Consider the following 18,115-nt stretch of genomic DNA (forward strand, 5'->3'; position numbering starts at 1 on the left):
AATATTTTGGACTAGGTTCTTATGTCATTGATCCGATAACCATTAGTCATTGTATACTAACTGATTTTCATAATATAAAACTAGTAGTTAGGTAGATCATGTTTAGTTGTGTCAGCAATTCGAATAAGGTTTCATTTGTCATCACAACCAAACTACTAGGTCTAGTAATTACTGCGTAACCAACTTAACTAATCTGTGGTTAGATTATTATCGCATTACCTGAACCTGAAGTGTATCATTTGTTTCTCATAATTTTTTACAAAAGCTAAAAGTAATTGTGTTAGTCAAAACATCTTTCTAAACTGCTTGACATCATTTTCCCGCCAATTAATTAGTTAAAGTCATGCGTCAAACTTGCACTTTCCACTGATTCCCTATGGAGATGACCTTACTTACTCGTACTAGTTATAGTTATTAAAGTTTTACAAATACTTGTTTTTTATTAAAGCACAACATCTAGTTCAACTATCAAGGACAACAAATAAAAACATTGACGACGATGGAGATTTCCAAACGGGATGAACGAAACCTCTACGAATTGTTTATCAGCGCAACAACTGTGTGTTCAATGAGCCAAAGCTTTGATAACACTTGTTAGGAACAAAGCAGCGCAACGGAACAACACACAAACGAGCACACATGATTATCACACAGTAAACCAAAAATATCAACGACAAACAACACAATTACATGGTTACCCCCGCGGGGGACCTACATTCATGGGCTGCAACTAGGTTATTTCATTATTGAGGTGTAAATATTACAATTACATAGCAATGGTATATATAGATATAAAACTAGGGTTAAAGACTTAACTAACAAGAAACAATAACAGGCCCAGGCCCTTGTTCTCCTTGTCACCAATATGAGTCCAAGCACAAAGCCTTCACAAACCCAACAGAATATGCCTAAATATGTGTAAATCTACTGCATAAAACTAATTTGACGCTTGAAAACAAGGTATTTGAGTAGCCTAAAGCTAATCAACTTATGTTTTCATTGTCTTATAATCTAATTCAAGCATGTGTCTGCAGTGGCGAAGCTTGGCTTCGTCACGGCGGTGACCGAAGTCACGGACTCAAAAATTTTCGGGTCGACGATTCGGTTCTTGTCGGTGGTTTGGTTCGGGTCGGATACAATATGACATCTATATATCTAAGTTTTTTTCATTCATTCAATTTCAAACGATTGTTCTTAAAATAAAAAAAAAACTAATTTTTTTAACCAATGGAGACCTAAAATATTCATAATAATGCGAGAGACGAGAGGAAGTTAGAAAAAGAATTAAAAAGCAGCTTGATGACCGTTAAGATTTTTAAATTTCTCAATTATGGATTCTGAATCAAATGTTTCTGCAATTTCTTTTTCTATGTAAACCACGAAGCTATTCGTGAGATACTCATCTGACATCTTATTGCGAAGACGATTCTTGAATATTTTTATTGCTGGAAACCCCCTCTCTGTTGTTGCAGTGGAAACTGGAAGTTGCAAGATTAGCCGAACCACTCTATCAACAAAATAGTACATCCCCACGTTTCTGAGTTTTCACAAGACTTTTGCATAAATTAGAAATACTTGTAAACACCACTTAGATTGGTATTCTTTGGCATTTCAAAATTAAAATTCTGCAGTTGATATTGTAAACGAGTAATTTCCTGCTCCATAATCAATCCCCGTTCTTTTTTTATGTTTTGTTTAAACAAGTTTTTATTTCTACAAATAGCCCCCTCAATTTTGAGTTTTATAAAAACAACTCTTTTTACTATTCAAATAATATTTTGTAACTTTTTTTTTATAAAAATTATGAGGTTTATAAAAAAGTCAAACAATGAATTATTATATTAAAAAAAACAGTAGTGACCGGTAGCATTTTGGAATAAATCGGGGTGGCCGCGCTTAATACATATAAAAATTTTCGGAAAAAATCACAAAATTTACCCTACTAACGAAAAAAATGGCAGTGACCGGGGCACCCCAAGTCCCCAAACAACTTCGCCATCGTGTGTCTGTTAAATTCCAGTCTAATCAAAGGTAGTTCATTTCAAGATAAATGTAATTAAATTAATTATTTTACGATTGTTGAACCCTAGAAAAATTCACTCAATTAAACCTCTCCAACTTATCCATTTTCATCTCAAGAAATGCTTAAGGTCTGAAATCATAGTCAACAATCAACATGCTACTTTCGTAGCATACTTGAAGCTTTGTAATATCCACTCATTGGCATATTGATCCTTAACTTGTAGGTTCCATCAATACCTTACTTGTGAAACTTTGTGATTATGAGCTAACATAACAAATAAATTCGCGCACCCCAATTAACCTTGCAGTTGAAAATTTACCTGACCTCAAGGTTTGTTGTGGTTTCATTTAGTTAAAAACAAGTGGTTAATTGTGTTCCCTGCATCTTTGTGGATAAACAATTCCATTTTATTTATTTTTATTATTTTTCACCGTCTCTTCTTTTCTTGATCGATTATGAGAGTCGTTCTATATAGATTTTTAAGGTCTATTTTGATGTTAACCCTTGTTATAGACATTTTTCCTATAGTTAATCTATTGGAAATTCCATATATGTTGGTTTTCTTTTTTAAGAAAATGATTTAACCTCGAACTATCATTTAAAGAGATCTTGATTTTCTTATGTGGTTAAGTCAATTTCAAGCATACGTTATTTTATCAACTACTTTGGCATAACCATTACACTCAAAACATTAAAGCACTAAGGTAATTAAATTGCGCATTAATTTTCACTAGCATTCTCTTAATTTATGCAACTTCTAATATCATATCAAAATTTCTAATTCTCACTTGCTTTTTATAATAAAATCAAGGAACGAAAGAGAGTTTCCACCATATTCACCAACCGGCTTATTCAAATAACTAAATGCAATAATGTATACAAGTGATATAATTTATTATTAACCAAATACAAAAGAGTTTTACCTTACTAAGTTGGTGTAGCATGATCCTCTTAGGCCATGCGTCACACTCAATAGTCAATACTTCATCACTCAGAACAATTCGACATAGTATCGCCTCAACTTTTGCATCATTATTCAGCTATGATATATATACTCTACTAGCTTTAGATTCTGTGTAAGTATGCCCTAATGATCTAAATTATATAAAGTTACAAGTAAAACAAATAATTACATAACGTATATGAAAAAATATATTAACACTAAATTATTATAACGACGGATTTTCTTCAAGAACTACGTTTTTCTGAGTTACACCATGAAAAAGATTTAGTTAACTTTGATGGGGCTTCTTCACTTTCTATAATGACAACATAAAAAATAACATGTTAATCCATTCAATTTTGTGAATATTTTGCTTCAATTAAGCATTGTTTTGCATGACATGATTCCCATACAACATTCTGATTGCCGTTGAAGGAAAAGTTAATGCTGACATATATGTTTCAAATTAATTTGATAAAAGTTAGAAGCATTGATAGGCCTGAGGGTGGCATGTCGAAAGTTTTCTCCATCTTTTCTTAAATTTAATAGTCGAGGGGAAAATAGTTAATTTGCCAAATCCTAGATCTTTTGATTATTCAAAAAATGCCATTGAAAATAAACTTGAAACTCGAATCATGTTTAAAATTCTAACTTTCATCCGTTTGACATTTTTAAGTCAACACTTTGAACACGTAACAAATTTGATGATAAATTTATATGCATTCTCGAACTTTTAAAAATACTCAAATTACCCATTTTTACCCGTAATAAATTTTGACACAAATATAATTAACTTGTACCAAACAATCTATTTACCAACTTTTGACCCATAACAATCAAGTTTAAGTTCTACAATAAAACCAAAACAATCCATTATAAAAAAAACCAAGAAATTAAGTATGATAAAATTTGTTATATATAAAAGTGATTGGTATATAGTGTCTTTACATTTTAACATATATATAGTTTACAAAATTAATCAAAAAAATAAATAGACAGATTTAAAGCATGTATTTGCAATTTATAAATTTATATAATTTACAAATAATAATAATAATAATAGATAAATGGATCGAATTTTAAGCATATATTTATAATTTAATGATTAAAAAATTGCTTTGTAAAATGAACTCATATTCGAGTTTTGTTTTTCTTTAAAACTTTCAATAATATGCATAGTATAATATGTTATAATGATAATATTTGAAATTATATTCTTTTCAATTTTTAACAAACATGGTTTGTTTTTGACTTTTTTTATTTTACCAAGTATATTTTATATATGTAGTAATATAATATGTTAATATTTATTTTTATAAAAATATAAATATAATATAATATAAATAAAGTGTAAAAGAAAAGTAAATAATTATTGATCTTTGTCATGTATTAGTGTTAATTAAGATCTTAGTTTAGGAGAAAAAATATTTGTAAGTTTCAACCACAAATGACACATGTCATGATTACTTTTTTATTAGAAGAGTACGATTCTCAACTATTTCATTTATTTATATTATTTATAATAAAAATAAATAAATAAAAATAATGACAAAAATATAATTTGTTGTGCTGAAGATTAGTGGTTTGCATGTGCTAGCCCATGAAGATCACTTCACTAGTGGGCAGTGGCCACCGAAAGAGGGGCGTGATAACATTTATCCTGGTATCTCAGCATCACTAGTAGTGTTCCTTACGAGTTTACCCCATAGCCTTATGTTGTGACATTCTTCAAAGTCTTATTTTACTATCTCATCAATAGTATGCAACTTAATTCCGACATAAATAGTGTAGAAGAAAACTTCTCACGTTTACAACGAGACAATTTAATGAAATTTTTTAGCAATTTAAGATTTTTTAATATTAATATTATTCACTAAATGGGCTTTTTAACTTAGGAATCTCGTAATCCTATCCGTTTGGGTTCTCCGCAATATTTGATTGAATCCTCCTAGTTTTTTCATGAAGTAACGTTACTCAAATCATAATACAATGCTAACGCTAACTTTAACTAGTGCTAAAAACCATTTTTAAGCAAATAATCATTAGTTACCAAATAAAATGGTATCAACCATTATATTGTCGACAGGATAATCTGACCTAGTAAAACTTGGTGTTTATCCTCTTTTAATATATTCCAATTCGAGTAGCACATAATATTTTAGAAATAGATTTTAGGAAGTTTATGTGCTTAAAATTAAATCATTTGTGTATAATTCATGAAACTAGCAGCCATTGAAAAGAAATTGGTAGTTGCCATTGAAAAGAAAGTTCCTGCTTACCATTGAAAAGAAAATTGATACCGTTGAAAAATCTTGCTACACTCCACATCTTCCACGTGTCAAACGTAACATACATTTTGCATTCAAAATAGATAATAATTGTTGTGTTTGTAGTCCAAGAAACATGGCTCGAAACCTCATCCTATTAACATCGGCCCTTTTGCTTATAGGGTTGACGCGGGTTGAAACAGCTGCAGTCGGTACCGTCGCTGGATCACCACGTGTCCCCTGTTATTTTGTATTCGGAGACTCATTGGTGGATTGCGGCAACAACAATGATATTGAGACATCAGCAAAAGCCAATTACCCGCCCTATGGGATGGATTTCCCAACAGGTGTCAACGGTCGATTCACCAATGGTCGAACCATTGCAGACCTCATCGGTTACCTTCTTTCTCTATATATATGATCTCATGTTCACAACTTATATTTTATGTAGTTTGTTGATAAACAAATGGTTTCAGGTCAACTTCGTGGTTTTGATCACTTCCTTCCCTCGCATGCATCCGCAACTGACGAAGAGATATGCTCAGGTGTAAACTACGGTAGCGGCAGTGCTGGTATTCGAGAGGAATCTGGAAGTCATCTGGTAATTACCCTGGCCTTTAGCGACGATTTAATATATACAAACATATTCGTGGTGTACTAAATGATATGAAAATGACCCTTATCTTATTTGACAAGACATGGTTAGTTGTTTTTCGTTGTAACAATAAAATTAGATGTTTTTTAATTAGAGCATACGATGTTCACAAATTAATAAACCCTAATTTAAATACGAAAATAACCTTTATATTCACATTAGTCATATTTAATTGTTTGTGCGTAAAATGTTAATGTTAACTGGTTGTGTTAAATTTCGCAGGGTGATCGGGTCTGCTTAGATAAACAGCTAAAGCATCACGAAGCAATAGTTTCATGTATCGCGGTCCTGCAACAAAACCAGACACTTACCGATGAGCACTTAAGAAAATGTATTTACATAGTAAATATTGGAAACAATGACTACATTAATAACTACTTGATGCCGGAAAAGTGTACCACTAGTCACCAACACAAAATTCCAGAATATGCAGAAGTCCTTGCGCAACAATACACTCAACAACTTAAGGTACACATTCTAGTCTACCTGAGTATGGTATGCTAAATATGTCGTGAAACGCTTTGGTTTTCTGTTTGTCTTTGTAAATTAAAGAATTGAGACGAAGAATAAAACGATATTGATAAATAATATTTTCTCTGTGTTGGAGTAACTGAAAATCAGATTCTTTCTGTGTGCTCTCTCTCTAACATCTTGTATTGATCTTTTAGTGAACTGTTACAATCTGTTTGATTTATACCACAGAGACTATACAACTTGGGAGGGAGGAAGATTGCAGTGTTCGGTTTAGGTATGATAGGGTGCGCTCCGGCTGAGATGGATAGGTTTGATACTAAAGGACATTGCGTGGATTGGATCAACGACGCGGTTATGCTATTTAATGATAGGCTTAAACCTCTTGTTGATGAGCTCAACACTTTTTTCCCTGATGCAAGATTCACTTTCATTAACCTTACCAACATTCTAGCACCAAAAGGAGGTATGAATGTATTGGGTGTCATACCTTTTTATTTGATTCAGGTAGAAAGTATTTCCAAAGAAAACTTTAACCAATTTTATAAAAAGAACAAAAAAATTAACTTTTAAAAATTATATAACAATAAGAAAACATTATCCATATACATGCAAAACTAGTAGTGTGACGGTGTGAAAAAGTCTACAATTGTAGGTCCCAATTTGGGTGGATCTAACAACGTCTTTGGATCAACCTAACTTAGTGCTAGCGGAAATCACACTAAGCAACCAAGAGGTTTCGGATCTAGAGATTATTTTCGGTTGAGAGTAGTAAGAGAGAAAGAGAGAGCCGAGAGAAGGAAAGAAAGCGTGTAATGAAATTTTTTGCAAAAGATTATTTCTCTCATGGCATGCTCGCTATTTATAGGAAGACATACATGAGAAGCATGATTTATATTTACTATGGCCCAATGGGCTTCTTTACAATAGACCGTGGCCCAATACATACAAAATGACCAATTGTCCCCAAATACATAATCGAACCAATACAAAAGATTAAAACATACAAAACGGGACCTAACAATCTCCCTCTAGTCTTTAGTATTGGAACCCGTCAGTGTCGTAATCCAGCCAGCCGTTCTCGGGTAGTGGAAGTTCAACAATTCTTCTAACAAATTTGTTGAAGGCTTCCACTATCCGGTCTGTTTTCTGACGACCAATGTCCTCGACGGTTCCCAGGGGTGAATTGTATAGCTTCTTGATGTCTTCTATGTGCAGCCCCATTAGCTCGTGCTCGTCAAATACGCAAATCTCAGGCAGATCTTCGCAGCGTATGACGGCCTCCCCTGTCGTGTTGTCAAATTCCTAGTCTGTGAAGTCTCAGAGGATGTTGGGAATAAAGGGCTCTCCATGGTAGATGATATGACAATTCTTTGGTGCCCTATATCTCCACATGGTTCGTGGCTCTCCGGTGGCTGGGTCTATTTCTCTTGGGTTCTTGTACTTCTGACCCTTATTTGGCTCAAACTCCTTGTAATCGACCTTCGACTGTCGATGAAGATAATCTGGGATCCAACTATCCAGAGTGCTCCCAACCGCACCATGACCTAGAGCTTTTCGAAGATAATTGTGGTGAAGCTCTGGTAGTGACTTCAGCTCATGATGGTTGAGATAAATTAGATCACCACTATATCGCCTAATCGCCCAACACGCGTTCTCCTTATTATACTTAGCATATACAATCAGCGAGTCATCGTGGTAAGGATAGATGAGATCGCGGGCGCATGCACGACTTGACACGATATGATTCTTTCTCTTTCTCTTTAGTGGTTCCTGTGTCAAGTCATCAGTTGGAGTGGAGACAGGATCAGTAGCTGGAGTTTCTGAAGCTTGAACTTTAGCAGGAGGAGTGTCTGGGTTGGGTGAGTAGTTGATGTAGTCATCTTCAACCCTCTCCTCTGTATTCTGATCAATAAGTTGCTCCAAGTTCTTTCCTGCTTTGATAAAGTCATCCACAGCACCTGCAAAGTCATCAGGAAATAAATCTTTATACATGTCAGTAATCTGTGTGTCGTGTTCCCTGACTTTGCCAGCCGAGTCGTAAGCAGCAGGGTCTTGAACGTTATGTTGAGCTGGTGGAGGTGATTGAGTGTTATCTCCACCTCCACCTCCTGCTGCCCCGACCCTCCGTCTCCACCTGCTCCACCTTCATCACCATTATCGTCATCTTCATCAAAGCTATCATGAACTTCATCATCGTCATCATCTTCCTCCTCATCACCATCATCATCACCATCATATCCACCACCAACACCGCTAGACTGGCCGCCCTGTTGTACTAACCGACCAACAGTCGCCTCTTCTTCAGACACAACGGCCTGAACTCTTCGCACGGTCACAGAAGGACCCGCGGCAGGCTGTGAACCACCGACTTGAGAAGTATCACCAGACCTTCTCCAAGTTCCAAACACAGCGTCAAGCCTATCCTCCAGACCATGAAATTCATTTTCTTGAATGCCCATGAGGTCTGAGGCCGCCTGGTACTTGCTCACCATGTCTTCATTCGTCTTGAGCTGTAGCTCATTCAGACGATCTTGCTCTTTTATCTTTCCTTGTAAGGCCTCCATTTCTGCTCTGAGCGTATCGAGAGAGGCGGAGGAAGCAAGCTGATTTTCCAAATTTGCAACTCTTGAGTTTGTAGCTTCCTTTTCAACATCCCACCTTCTCGGTGCATCTTCGATCTTCTTGTTTACACTAGATCTGAGAGCACTAGCACTTGGTAAGTCTCTTTCAAGTGTAGTTAGCCTATCTCCAAGTCTTGTGTGATCTGCTCTCAGATTAGCATTTTCAGGGGCCTCACGGTTCATTAATGCTTGTAGATTCTAGATTCGGGTGTGGAAGGTGTTTGTCAACAATCTTTGATTTTCAGCAAGAGCATCACTTACATTCTTCTGTTCTTCCAACACCCTTATCCTTTCCCTCAGGGCTGCCTTTTCTTCCTCATCCTCCAACGCCTTTTGTTTCATCTCCTTAATGAACTTGAAGAGCACAATTTCTCTTTCCGCCCTCTTGGCGTTGGATTCCTCCAATGCGACGATCCTATCGAGGATAGGATCGGCGTTTACTGGAGGTGTCGAAGACATCCCTCGGGAGATGGGTTTGGGTGAGATAATGGTCGATGGTGGGGTGGTGGTCATTATGGGTGGTGAGGTTTTTGGCAAAGGTATGGTGATGGCTTGGGTAAGGATTGGTGAAGTTATAGTGGTGGGTTGTGTTGGTTGTGTTGTAGATGGTGTGACGGTTTGGGTTGGGGAAGTAATGACAATTTTGCTCCATAAGCTTGTTGTTTGTATTGGTGAGCTGAAAACTGAGTAGGTGAATATGGATGAGGTTGGTTGGGTAGGTGGTGTTGAGACTTGAGAAGGTTCGGGTTGGGTTTGTTGTTGTGGTGGTGAGTGTGGTAAGAAAGGTATTTGGGGTAGGAATGTTGAAATGGGTTGGTCTGTTGGTAAAAGGTTCAGGTGAGGATTCTGGTGAGTCATGGAGTTAGGTCTTGGTTTTCTTGGCTTTGGTTTTCTTTCTGGTTTTTGGTGTCTTGTAGGCAGGGATTTGTATCTTGGTTACGTCTAGTGTCTTGAGGGCTTAGGCCAGGGCTTCTTTGGTGATTTTTGGTTGGTTGGAGGGTTTGTTTTGTGAGGGAGACTTGACAAGAAACTTGGTTGACTTCTGGGAGTCCCTAAGTTTCCTCAAGCGCTTCGGGGGCGGATGGTCTTCTTCTTCCTCCTCAAGTTCTATCACTTTGCCCTTTTCAGCCACTTTCCTCTTTAAGTCATGCTTGATCTTTGTTCGATCCTCGGTCGGCTCATCACTGGAATCTTGTTCACCTTCAACTTCGGGTTCATCATCATCTTCACCCTCAGCTGACGCCTCTTCCCCAGAAGGCTCTGTCTCCTCAAATAAACCAAACTTAGGACCCGGCCTTGGTCCTTGCTACTGATGCCCCCTCCCTTTGGTGCTCAGCAACACACTGAAAATCAAAGTTTTAATCTCATTCACATGGTACGGCTCAGGAAGTGACTTCTTGTCCTTGGCCTTTTTGGTCCCCGGTTGTGGAACATTTGGAATTAAATCGTCTAAAAGCAGCTGCACGAATCTCGGGTACATGAGCCATGTAGCACCACTCTTGATGTTTCCCAGCATGCACAAGAATATCCTTCGAGAGTAGTTGAACTTCTCTCTGTTAGTCAATGCAGACATAATACGAACCCAGTCTGTACTCATACTATCAAATCCTCCACGAATATCAGTCAGACAATGGGAGACTATGTGGAATAAAAACCTCCAGTATGGTGGATGATGACTCTTTTCGAGGCTCCTCCATTCCGTGTCGTATCCCATCTGTTCAACAAAACCAACCAGCTTCTTCTTGTTTCCCCTTTCATACGTATAATCTGGCTGGTCAGCAATCTTTAACACCCGTCTAATGTCTGCTTTTGTAATTGTCAACTCCTTTCTTGCCATGGTTGTTGTGAAGGATAGAGAATCATCAGCAATCTTGGCAAATGCCCAGAAGTCCAAGATCCATTTATAGTAAACGGCTGGATTGGCGGTGATTGCATAGGCAAGTGGTGATTGCTTGAGCCCTTTGACCATTGAAGTGAATACTTTGTCAGCCTTTGTCTTAGGCAGCCCGAGAGCACAAAAATTGTTATGTCCCTGAAATTTAAACCAAGAGATCATGAGAATCATCATTAAGTTAAAACATAAACATAAAGGTTATGTACATAAGCATTAAGTATTTACATCTACATAAGTTAACTAATTTACTTTAGTTAATAAAGTTTAAGTATAATTTAGTTTTAATAAGTTAACAAAGTAATCTATTAATTTATCAGTTGACCACAAAGTACAAAGATCAAGTCCAAAAAAATTGTCCAGGAGTCCAAACAGTCCATTTATGTCCAAGCAGTCTAGTAGCTTTATCAGACTTTTAATCCCAAAAATTTTCCAATTGTTGGTTTTTCGCTTGAGGGATCATTTCGCTTTGCATGACCATGAGAAGCGAAACAGATGGTGTTTCGCTTCGCATGACCATGAGGAGTGAAACAGATGGTGTTTCGCTTCGCATGACCATGTGAAGCGAAACATATGGTGTTTTGCTTCGCATGGTCATGAGAAGCGAAACAGATGGTGTTTCGCTTCGCATGTTCATGCGAAGCGAAACCTCCTTTCAAGCGAACACTTGAATGTTTGATTCCTTTTCCTTTTCTTTGGTATCGCTTAGATCTGAATTAGGGTTCTGGATAGTTTGAAGGCAAACCCCTTATATCTTCGTGGTCAATTGAACACTTGAATGTTTGAACAAAGACCTAAATCTACAAACTTTTCAAATCAATCCTAAAAACTAATTAATAATGATGATAAACAAGATCTAAAGTCTAAAAACAGAATCTGAACATGATAGCAACCCAAATTATGAAGATCTATACTCAGATCTAGTCGATGGTTCATAAGAACCGCCGCCTCGATCTCTATGAACCCAGAAACATAAAGATGAAAGGATTTATGGGGTTATGATATTATACCGTTGGAGGATACTCAGGATTTAACGGCATGTTTGTGATTATGAGGAGGATCGGTGAAGAATTTGAAGAGATTTTAGGGTTTGAATGTTTGAAGATGAGAGAGAAGAGAGAGTAAAAGGTAAAGTGTTTGGTGAATAGTGAAAGATATTTTAGGTTTCCCTTATATATAGGGCCAGCCTATCTCGCGATAAGGTCAAAACATCGCGAGTATTCACCGAAAATATACTCTCAGTCCTCGGTCTTTAAAATAATTTTCATTTTCAATCCCTGAAAAACATTTACCCATCGAATCTGAGCACTTGTTTGTTTTGCAATATTTTCTTTTGTTGCATTTATAGACATCTAGCTCACTGAGATATGTGGGATGAGGTGATGTTGCTTGGTTAACATGTTGGTGACCTTTATCTGACTGATAATTGTAAGCATTTGAATAATGAGTTGCAAAATAATTTGACTGCCTAGGTTTCTATCAAGAGTAGTAAAAGTCACTATCAAATTGATCATAATATTGAGAACTATTGTTATAATTTGTATTTTGAGAAAATGAAGTTTTCTTGGGTGGCACATATTTACATGAAGTGCTTGTTTTTTCATTTTCAAAGCTAATTTTCTCTTTTATTAAGTTCTCAATTTTATTATCAGTTGATGAGCAGTTTTGACTAGTCTGTTCATTAACCTTGACTTCGACGGATTCATCAAATATAGTTTCACATTCTGAATCAGAAGAGGAACATTCACTTTCATTGCAAACATTTTTACAGCTGTCATCATTTGATGATTCGCAAAATACATCCTTTGATCTTGATATTAAACTTCCTATCATTGATTCACACACTTTGTTACAAACAGGATTGTTAATTGATTTTGTTAGACCCACACAGGATACAAAATGTGGTTCTAACTCTCCCTTTGGTTTACAACCCTGGTTAACCTTCCCACCACTTACATCACCTACTACACAAGACATGTTGACGTTAGAATTATCAGATGATGAAACTTGAGCTGTTGATAGAGAGGCAGCTGAAACAAATTTCACTGGTTTTGGTAGTTTACCAATACCATAGGTCATCTCTTCATCAGGAGAAGTATTATAGCTAAAATGGGGTAGGCAAGTGTAATTATCATTCATTGGTGGAGGCACCGTTGAATAATCACAACCTAGTTCTGATTTAACTTTACTTCTCTGAGCTCTGATAAGATCATCTAATTGTTCAGATGATGCTTCAAATCTTTCAACTTGCTTTTCCTTTTCTCGTTTATCAGAAAGATCAAGTTTCAACTTTTCAATTTCATCTTTTAATTTATTTACAATGTTCTTGTAATAGATGACATTGTGCTCTCCTTGAAAGATTTTAAGTTTAAGATTTGCAACATCATCGTGATTTGTTTTAATCTTTTCAACATATATCTTGTCAGCCTTTACATATTCAGCATTTAGTTGACGAAGTTTTGCGTTTTCTTTCGAAACTTCGTCCTGAAGATATCTATAATATGTAACTTTATTTACGCAAGCTTGAGTGCAGAGATTTCTTTTTACCTCATCAGATGGTGATGCATCAGGACTTGCAGTAGTAGATGAAGAAGCTTCATTGTTTGTGAGAGCCATGCCAGCCATGTTGAGAGGATTCTGCAGCTCTTGGAATTGATCATCCCAATCCACACCAACTTGGACCTCCGATTGGGAGACAAGGGCCTTTGAGTTTGAGCTTGAGTTGCCCTTGTGTGGATGACCTCCAATTCTTTGAGATGAGCTGCTTGGTTTCTGCACCTCATGCCTTTTTCATGCAGCCTTGCTGTTCTCTTCCTCTGTCACCTCAGTCACACGAATATCTTTTGCATGTTTTGATGTATTCGTGCATTCTCGGGAGAAATGACCCATCTCACCACAATTGTAGCAACGCAACTTTGACTTATCAAACCCGATCATTTTCCTGTCTGAATCATTGAAGCTATCCTTCCCGTACGTTTTCATGAAGTTAGTAGCTCTTTGCACCGCCATTGCCATCTGGTACTTGATATCCATCTTTTCAAGATCCTTTTGATTGATATCTCTTAAATCTCTAGCTTCAAACTGTGGTGGCAATAGATTTCCTTGCATCAACTTTTCATGACTTGACAGAAAAGCGTGAACTATTGCGATGTTGGAGTCATTCAACATGGGTAGTGCTTCACAGAAACTTTAAGGTTTGCTTGGTTGAGGTTTTGAAGATGATGAAATCCCTTGAGCTTTTAAGGCTTGGGCAATCGCACTGTCGACCGCCTTTTGAAACGAACTTGTATTGGAAGAATCTGATTGATTAGTTGTTGAGATGAATGCTGTTGGTTGTGAAGGTACACTTGGGGAGTACTTGGGAGTGGTCACGGGATACACGTTCTGTTGAGCTTTGCTTATGAAAGCAGTTGGCATCGAGGAAGCAGAACTCACTCCAGCTTGATTCAGAGAACTTAGATGATTGTTCATTCTCATCTGCTCATCCATTTCAAATGACTTGATAGTGTATATCAAGTCAGTGTTTGACATCATATTTAGATTGGTAGTTCTCTTGATTGTGACAGTATTGGTACTCCAGCTGTATGGCAATGAATTCATCAACTTGTGGTTGACCTCAGCATTTGCAATGTTGACACTAGCAGCCCTAATTCTTACCATCAACTTCTCAAATCTCTTTACCAACTCCAAAACAGCTTCATCTTGACGATGATTAAACATATTGAACTTTTCCTTTACAAGGGCCTTCTTGTTTTCCCTAATTTCGGCATTGCCCTCAACTTTTTCAACAAGTGCTTCCCACAGACCCTTGGCACTTGTGTGTTCACGAAGAGTTTCAGTGATTTCATCTGAAAGGCAAACAGTCAATATGAGATAGGCTTTCTTATCTTGTGCCGATAGGTCCCTGTCTGCTTGATCACAGTTTTCTAGAGCCTTAAGTTGTTTCCCAGCATCAGTGAGAGTCACGGGAACATGAAGACCTTGTTCAAAACATCTCATTAAATCAGTTTCAGTCAATGAGGTATAATTCATAAATCTCCATTTGAAATCCGCAAAGTTATCATCCAAGGTCATATACTTTGGTGGCTTTGTAGGTGTTCCCACTTGGTTTTCCAACAGCAAATAACCCTTCAACAGCTCTGAATCAGTGCTAGCCATGGTCTAAGTAGTTACAAGCCTTTAACAAAGCTTAATCTTCAAGACAGTCAACTTTTTTGCACAATAACTGCTTCAAGCGAAGCGAAATAGCCTTAAGCGAAGTGAAACAGATCTAAGCGAAGCAAAAGAGCCTTAAGCGAAGCGAAACAGATCTTAAGCAAAGCGAAATGGATCCAAGCGAAGAGAAATGGATCCAAGCAAAGCGAAATGGATCCAACTTTCTAGAAGAAATCTTCCTCGGGATCTGTTTCACCTAACCTGTCAATACTAGGTCAAAGGTTGGTACACTGATTTTGATGCCATGAGAAGCGAAAAAATTTTAACTTGATAATTTTAATACTTTTCAAACAACCTGTAACATCAAAGCTTATCACTTTTAAGCCTAGAACCTTTTAGATCTAGAACTTGAACACTTGCTATCTTCACCAAGAAAACTTTCTAAAACTTTTATGAAGATTTTTCCGATTATTTTTGTATTTTTCTTGTTTTTGTGGTGTTTGTTAACTTTTCTTGCAAGAACACTTGTTTTCTTCTTCTCAAGATCAAAACCCAAGGTTGTGATCCAAAAACCCTTAACTAGTGAGCCGAAGCTCTGATACCAATTGTAGGTCCCAATTCGGGTGGATCTAACAACGTCTTTGGATCAACCTAACTTAGTGCTAGCGGAAATCACACTAAGCAACCAAGAGGTCTCGGATCTAGAGATTATTTTCGGTTGAGAGTAGTAAGAGAGAAAGAGAGAGCCGAGAGAAGGAAAGAAAGTGTGTAATGAAATTTTTTGCAAAAGAATATTTCTCTCATGGCATGCTCCCTATTTATAGGGAGGCATGCATGAGAAGCATGATTTATATTTACTATGGCCCAATGGGCTTCTTTACAGTGGACCGTAGCCCAATACATACAAAATGACCAATTGTCCCCAAATACATAATCGAACCAATACAAAAGACTAAAACATACAAAACGGGACCTAACAACAATTACAGTGTAGAAAGTTTGATGATTTAAGACAAGTCCGTCTTTTAACTGAGAGGCACAAGAAAGTTCTCAATGTTCACTAATAAACGAAGAATTATTTATAGGGAGGCATGCATGAGAAGCATGATTTATATTTACTATGGCCCAATGGGCTTCTTTACAATGGACCGTGGCCCAATACATACAAAATGACCAATTGTCCCCAAATACATAATCGAACCAATACAAAAGACTAAAACATACAAAACGGGACCTAACAACAATTACAGTGTAGAAAGTTTGATGATTTAAGACAAGTCCGTCTTTTAACTGAGAGGCACAAGAAAGTTCTCAATGTTCACTAATAAACGAAGAATTATTATTGGGAGGACAACAACCGCTAATAATTATCGACGATTACAAACAAAATTCAAAAATGAATTGTAAAAAGAATTTTTTAATAACTCAATTGGTAAAGACGAAAAATTTACTGACAGAACCCTTCTCTAGGGAGTTCTGACAATAAAACATAAAGGAATATGCTGGTAAATCACTAGTTAGCATTTAGTCCCTAATGTATCCGTCGGTAATTCATAGGAAACGATCACTTTGGACAACCTAACAACGGTTGTCGGTTATCCTTGATAATATTTATTAGTAATCAGTTGCAAATGAAAATATCCACAGCTATCTTTTTAATGCCTGCTAATTAGTGTATACCAACAGATTGTCACCGGTTGTTAGTAATACTTCTCTGTTACGAAGTGTTTATATTGTCTAATGGTTTAGATTTGATTTGATTTACCTATGTACATTTATATAATAATGTGAGGTGTCAATCGGGTTGGCATGCTAGTTTCATGGGCTCGGGTTGATGGCTTTAGTATAAGTATCTTGAATTATGCAATGCTAACCTGATTCATAAACTTATTTGTTTCGGGTCGTGTCAGACCCACCACAAATCATGTTGTGGTCTGTTTTCATATTCATATATAATTTTGGGAAATAACTATATATTCACTTGGTAATAATTTAACAATTAGTTACTCCGACTCAAATAAAAGCTTTTCTTGTAACTTTTGTCCTTTTAACTATTGCTATTTCGCTACAATTGTTATTTCACTGTCTCTCATTCCAAATTATTATTATTAGTAAATATAATTGTTGGATGTGAAGAAATGATGAAAATTTCAAATAGTAAACTTAGTTTCACTTTTAGAAGTTAATTAATAGTTACAGGAAAAAAATTAAATCCAAATATTTAACTTTTAACCTTTTACATTTTTCATCTGAAAATTTACATTTTAAAGAACCCTTAAGAGGCTTAAAGGGTTAGCATGTCAATCCACTTATTTAATGGGTCGTTTTCAAGTTGACCTATTTAATAAAGGGCTATGTCTGCCGACCAAACAACATTAATTTTTTATGTGTCGCATATCATATTGTGTCAGGAATTGCTACCCTGTTAACAATTCTGCATTAAATGCCCAAGAAAATATGCAGATTGAGCTATTTGTGGCGGTTTGAAATAGAGTTATCCGAATACTAACCGAATTTAGCTAAATATCTCAATTTTGCAGGTGAACCATTGCCTAATAAACCTTGTTGCCCAGTAAGACCAGATGGTCAATGTGTTCTAAACGCCCAATGTTGCCCCAGTCGGTCTTTATCCGTCTACCTTGACAGTTTTCATCCCACGGAAATTGCAAACCTAGTGCTTGCAACAAGGGCATACTCATCGCAATCTGCCGTTGATGCGTCTCCATACGATATTGGTCAACTTACTCGAGAAGTAATTAGTGATTCATGATTTTGAGTGTTTTTGTATACATGAAAAATAAGAAACAAAAATGACCATATTAACGAATTATTATATATTTTCGTATACATGTAGAACATGATCCATAGACAAAAGATATTGGCGTATTTGTAATCTTAGTTACTCCGAAATAGTGGTGTAATATGTTGAAACTAAGGTAAACATTTAAAAATGACAATGGTAGTTAAATTATATGCAAGTTAGAAACTGCGGGCATGAAATACATATATTTAATTGCTTTCATTCATGTGTATATTTGTGAAGAATTTCAAAATTATACGTTTGTGTGCCCCCAATCAACTTTATG

At 36.4% G+C, this 18,115-nt stretch overlaps 1 protein-coding gene across 1 annotated transcript; it reads left to right on the plus strand.

The window, feature by feature from the left end:
• Window positions 1-5,294: 5,294 nt before the first annotated feature.
• LOC143610369 (GDSL esterase/lipase At2g19050-like) lies at window positions 5,295-17,799 on the plus strand. Its single transcript, XM_077084867.1, has 5 exons — window positions 5,295-5,628; window positions 5,710-5,834; window positions 6,111-6,356; window positions 6,591-6,825; window positions 17,570-17,799. Exons 1-5 carry the CDS (start codon window positions 5,370-5,372, stop codon window positions 17,797-17,799), a joined length of 1,095 nt encoding a protein of 364 aa, XP_076940982.1. The 5' UTR covers window positions 5,295-5,369.
• The last annotated feature ends 316 nt before the right edge of the window (window positions 17,800-18,115 follow it).

Source organism: Bidens hawaiensis, unplaced genomic scaffold (assembly GCF_021521415.1).
Source record: "Bidens hawaiensis isolate Kalapana, Puna unplaced genomic scaffold, B.hawaiensis_p1.1 tig00002186_1, whole genome shotgun sequence".
NCBI classification, from domain to species: Eukaryota; Viridiplantae; Streptophyta; class Magnoliopsida; order Asterales; family Asteraceae; genus Bidens; species Bidens hawaiensis.

Bases quoted from the DNA above. Each gene is read 5' to 3' on its own strand.
- LOC143610369 (XM_077084867.1), top strand. From the start codon at position 5,370: ATGGCTCGAAACCTCATCCTATTAACATCGGCCCTTTTGCTTATAGGG. The intron at 6,357-6,590 runs GTACACATTCTA...TTTATACCACAG, and splicing joins AATACACTCAACAACTTAAG to AGACTATACAACTTGGGAGG. The intron at 6,826-17,569 runs GTATGAATGTAT...TCAATTTTGCAG, and splicing joins CATTCTAGCACCAAAAGGAG to GTGAACCATTGCCTAATAAA.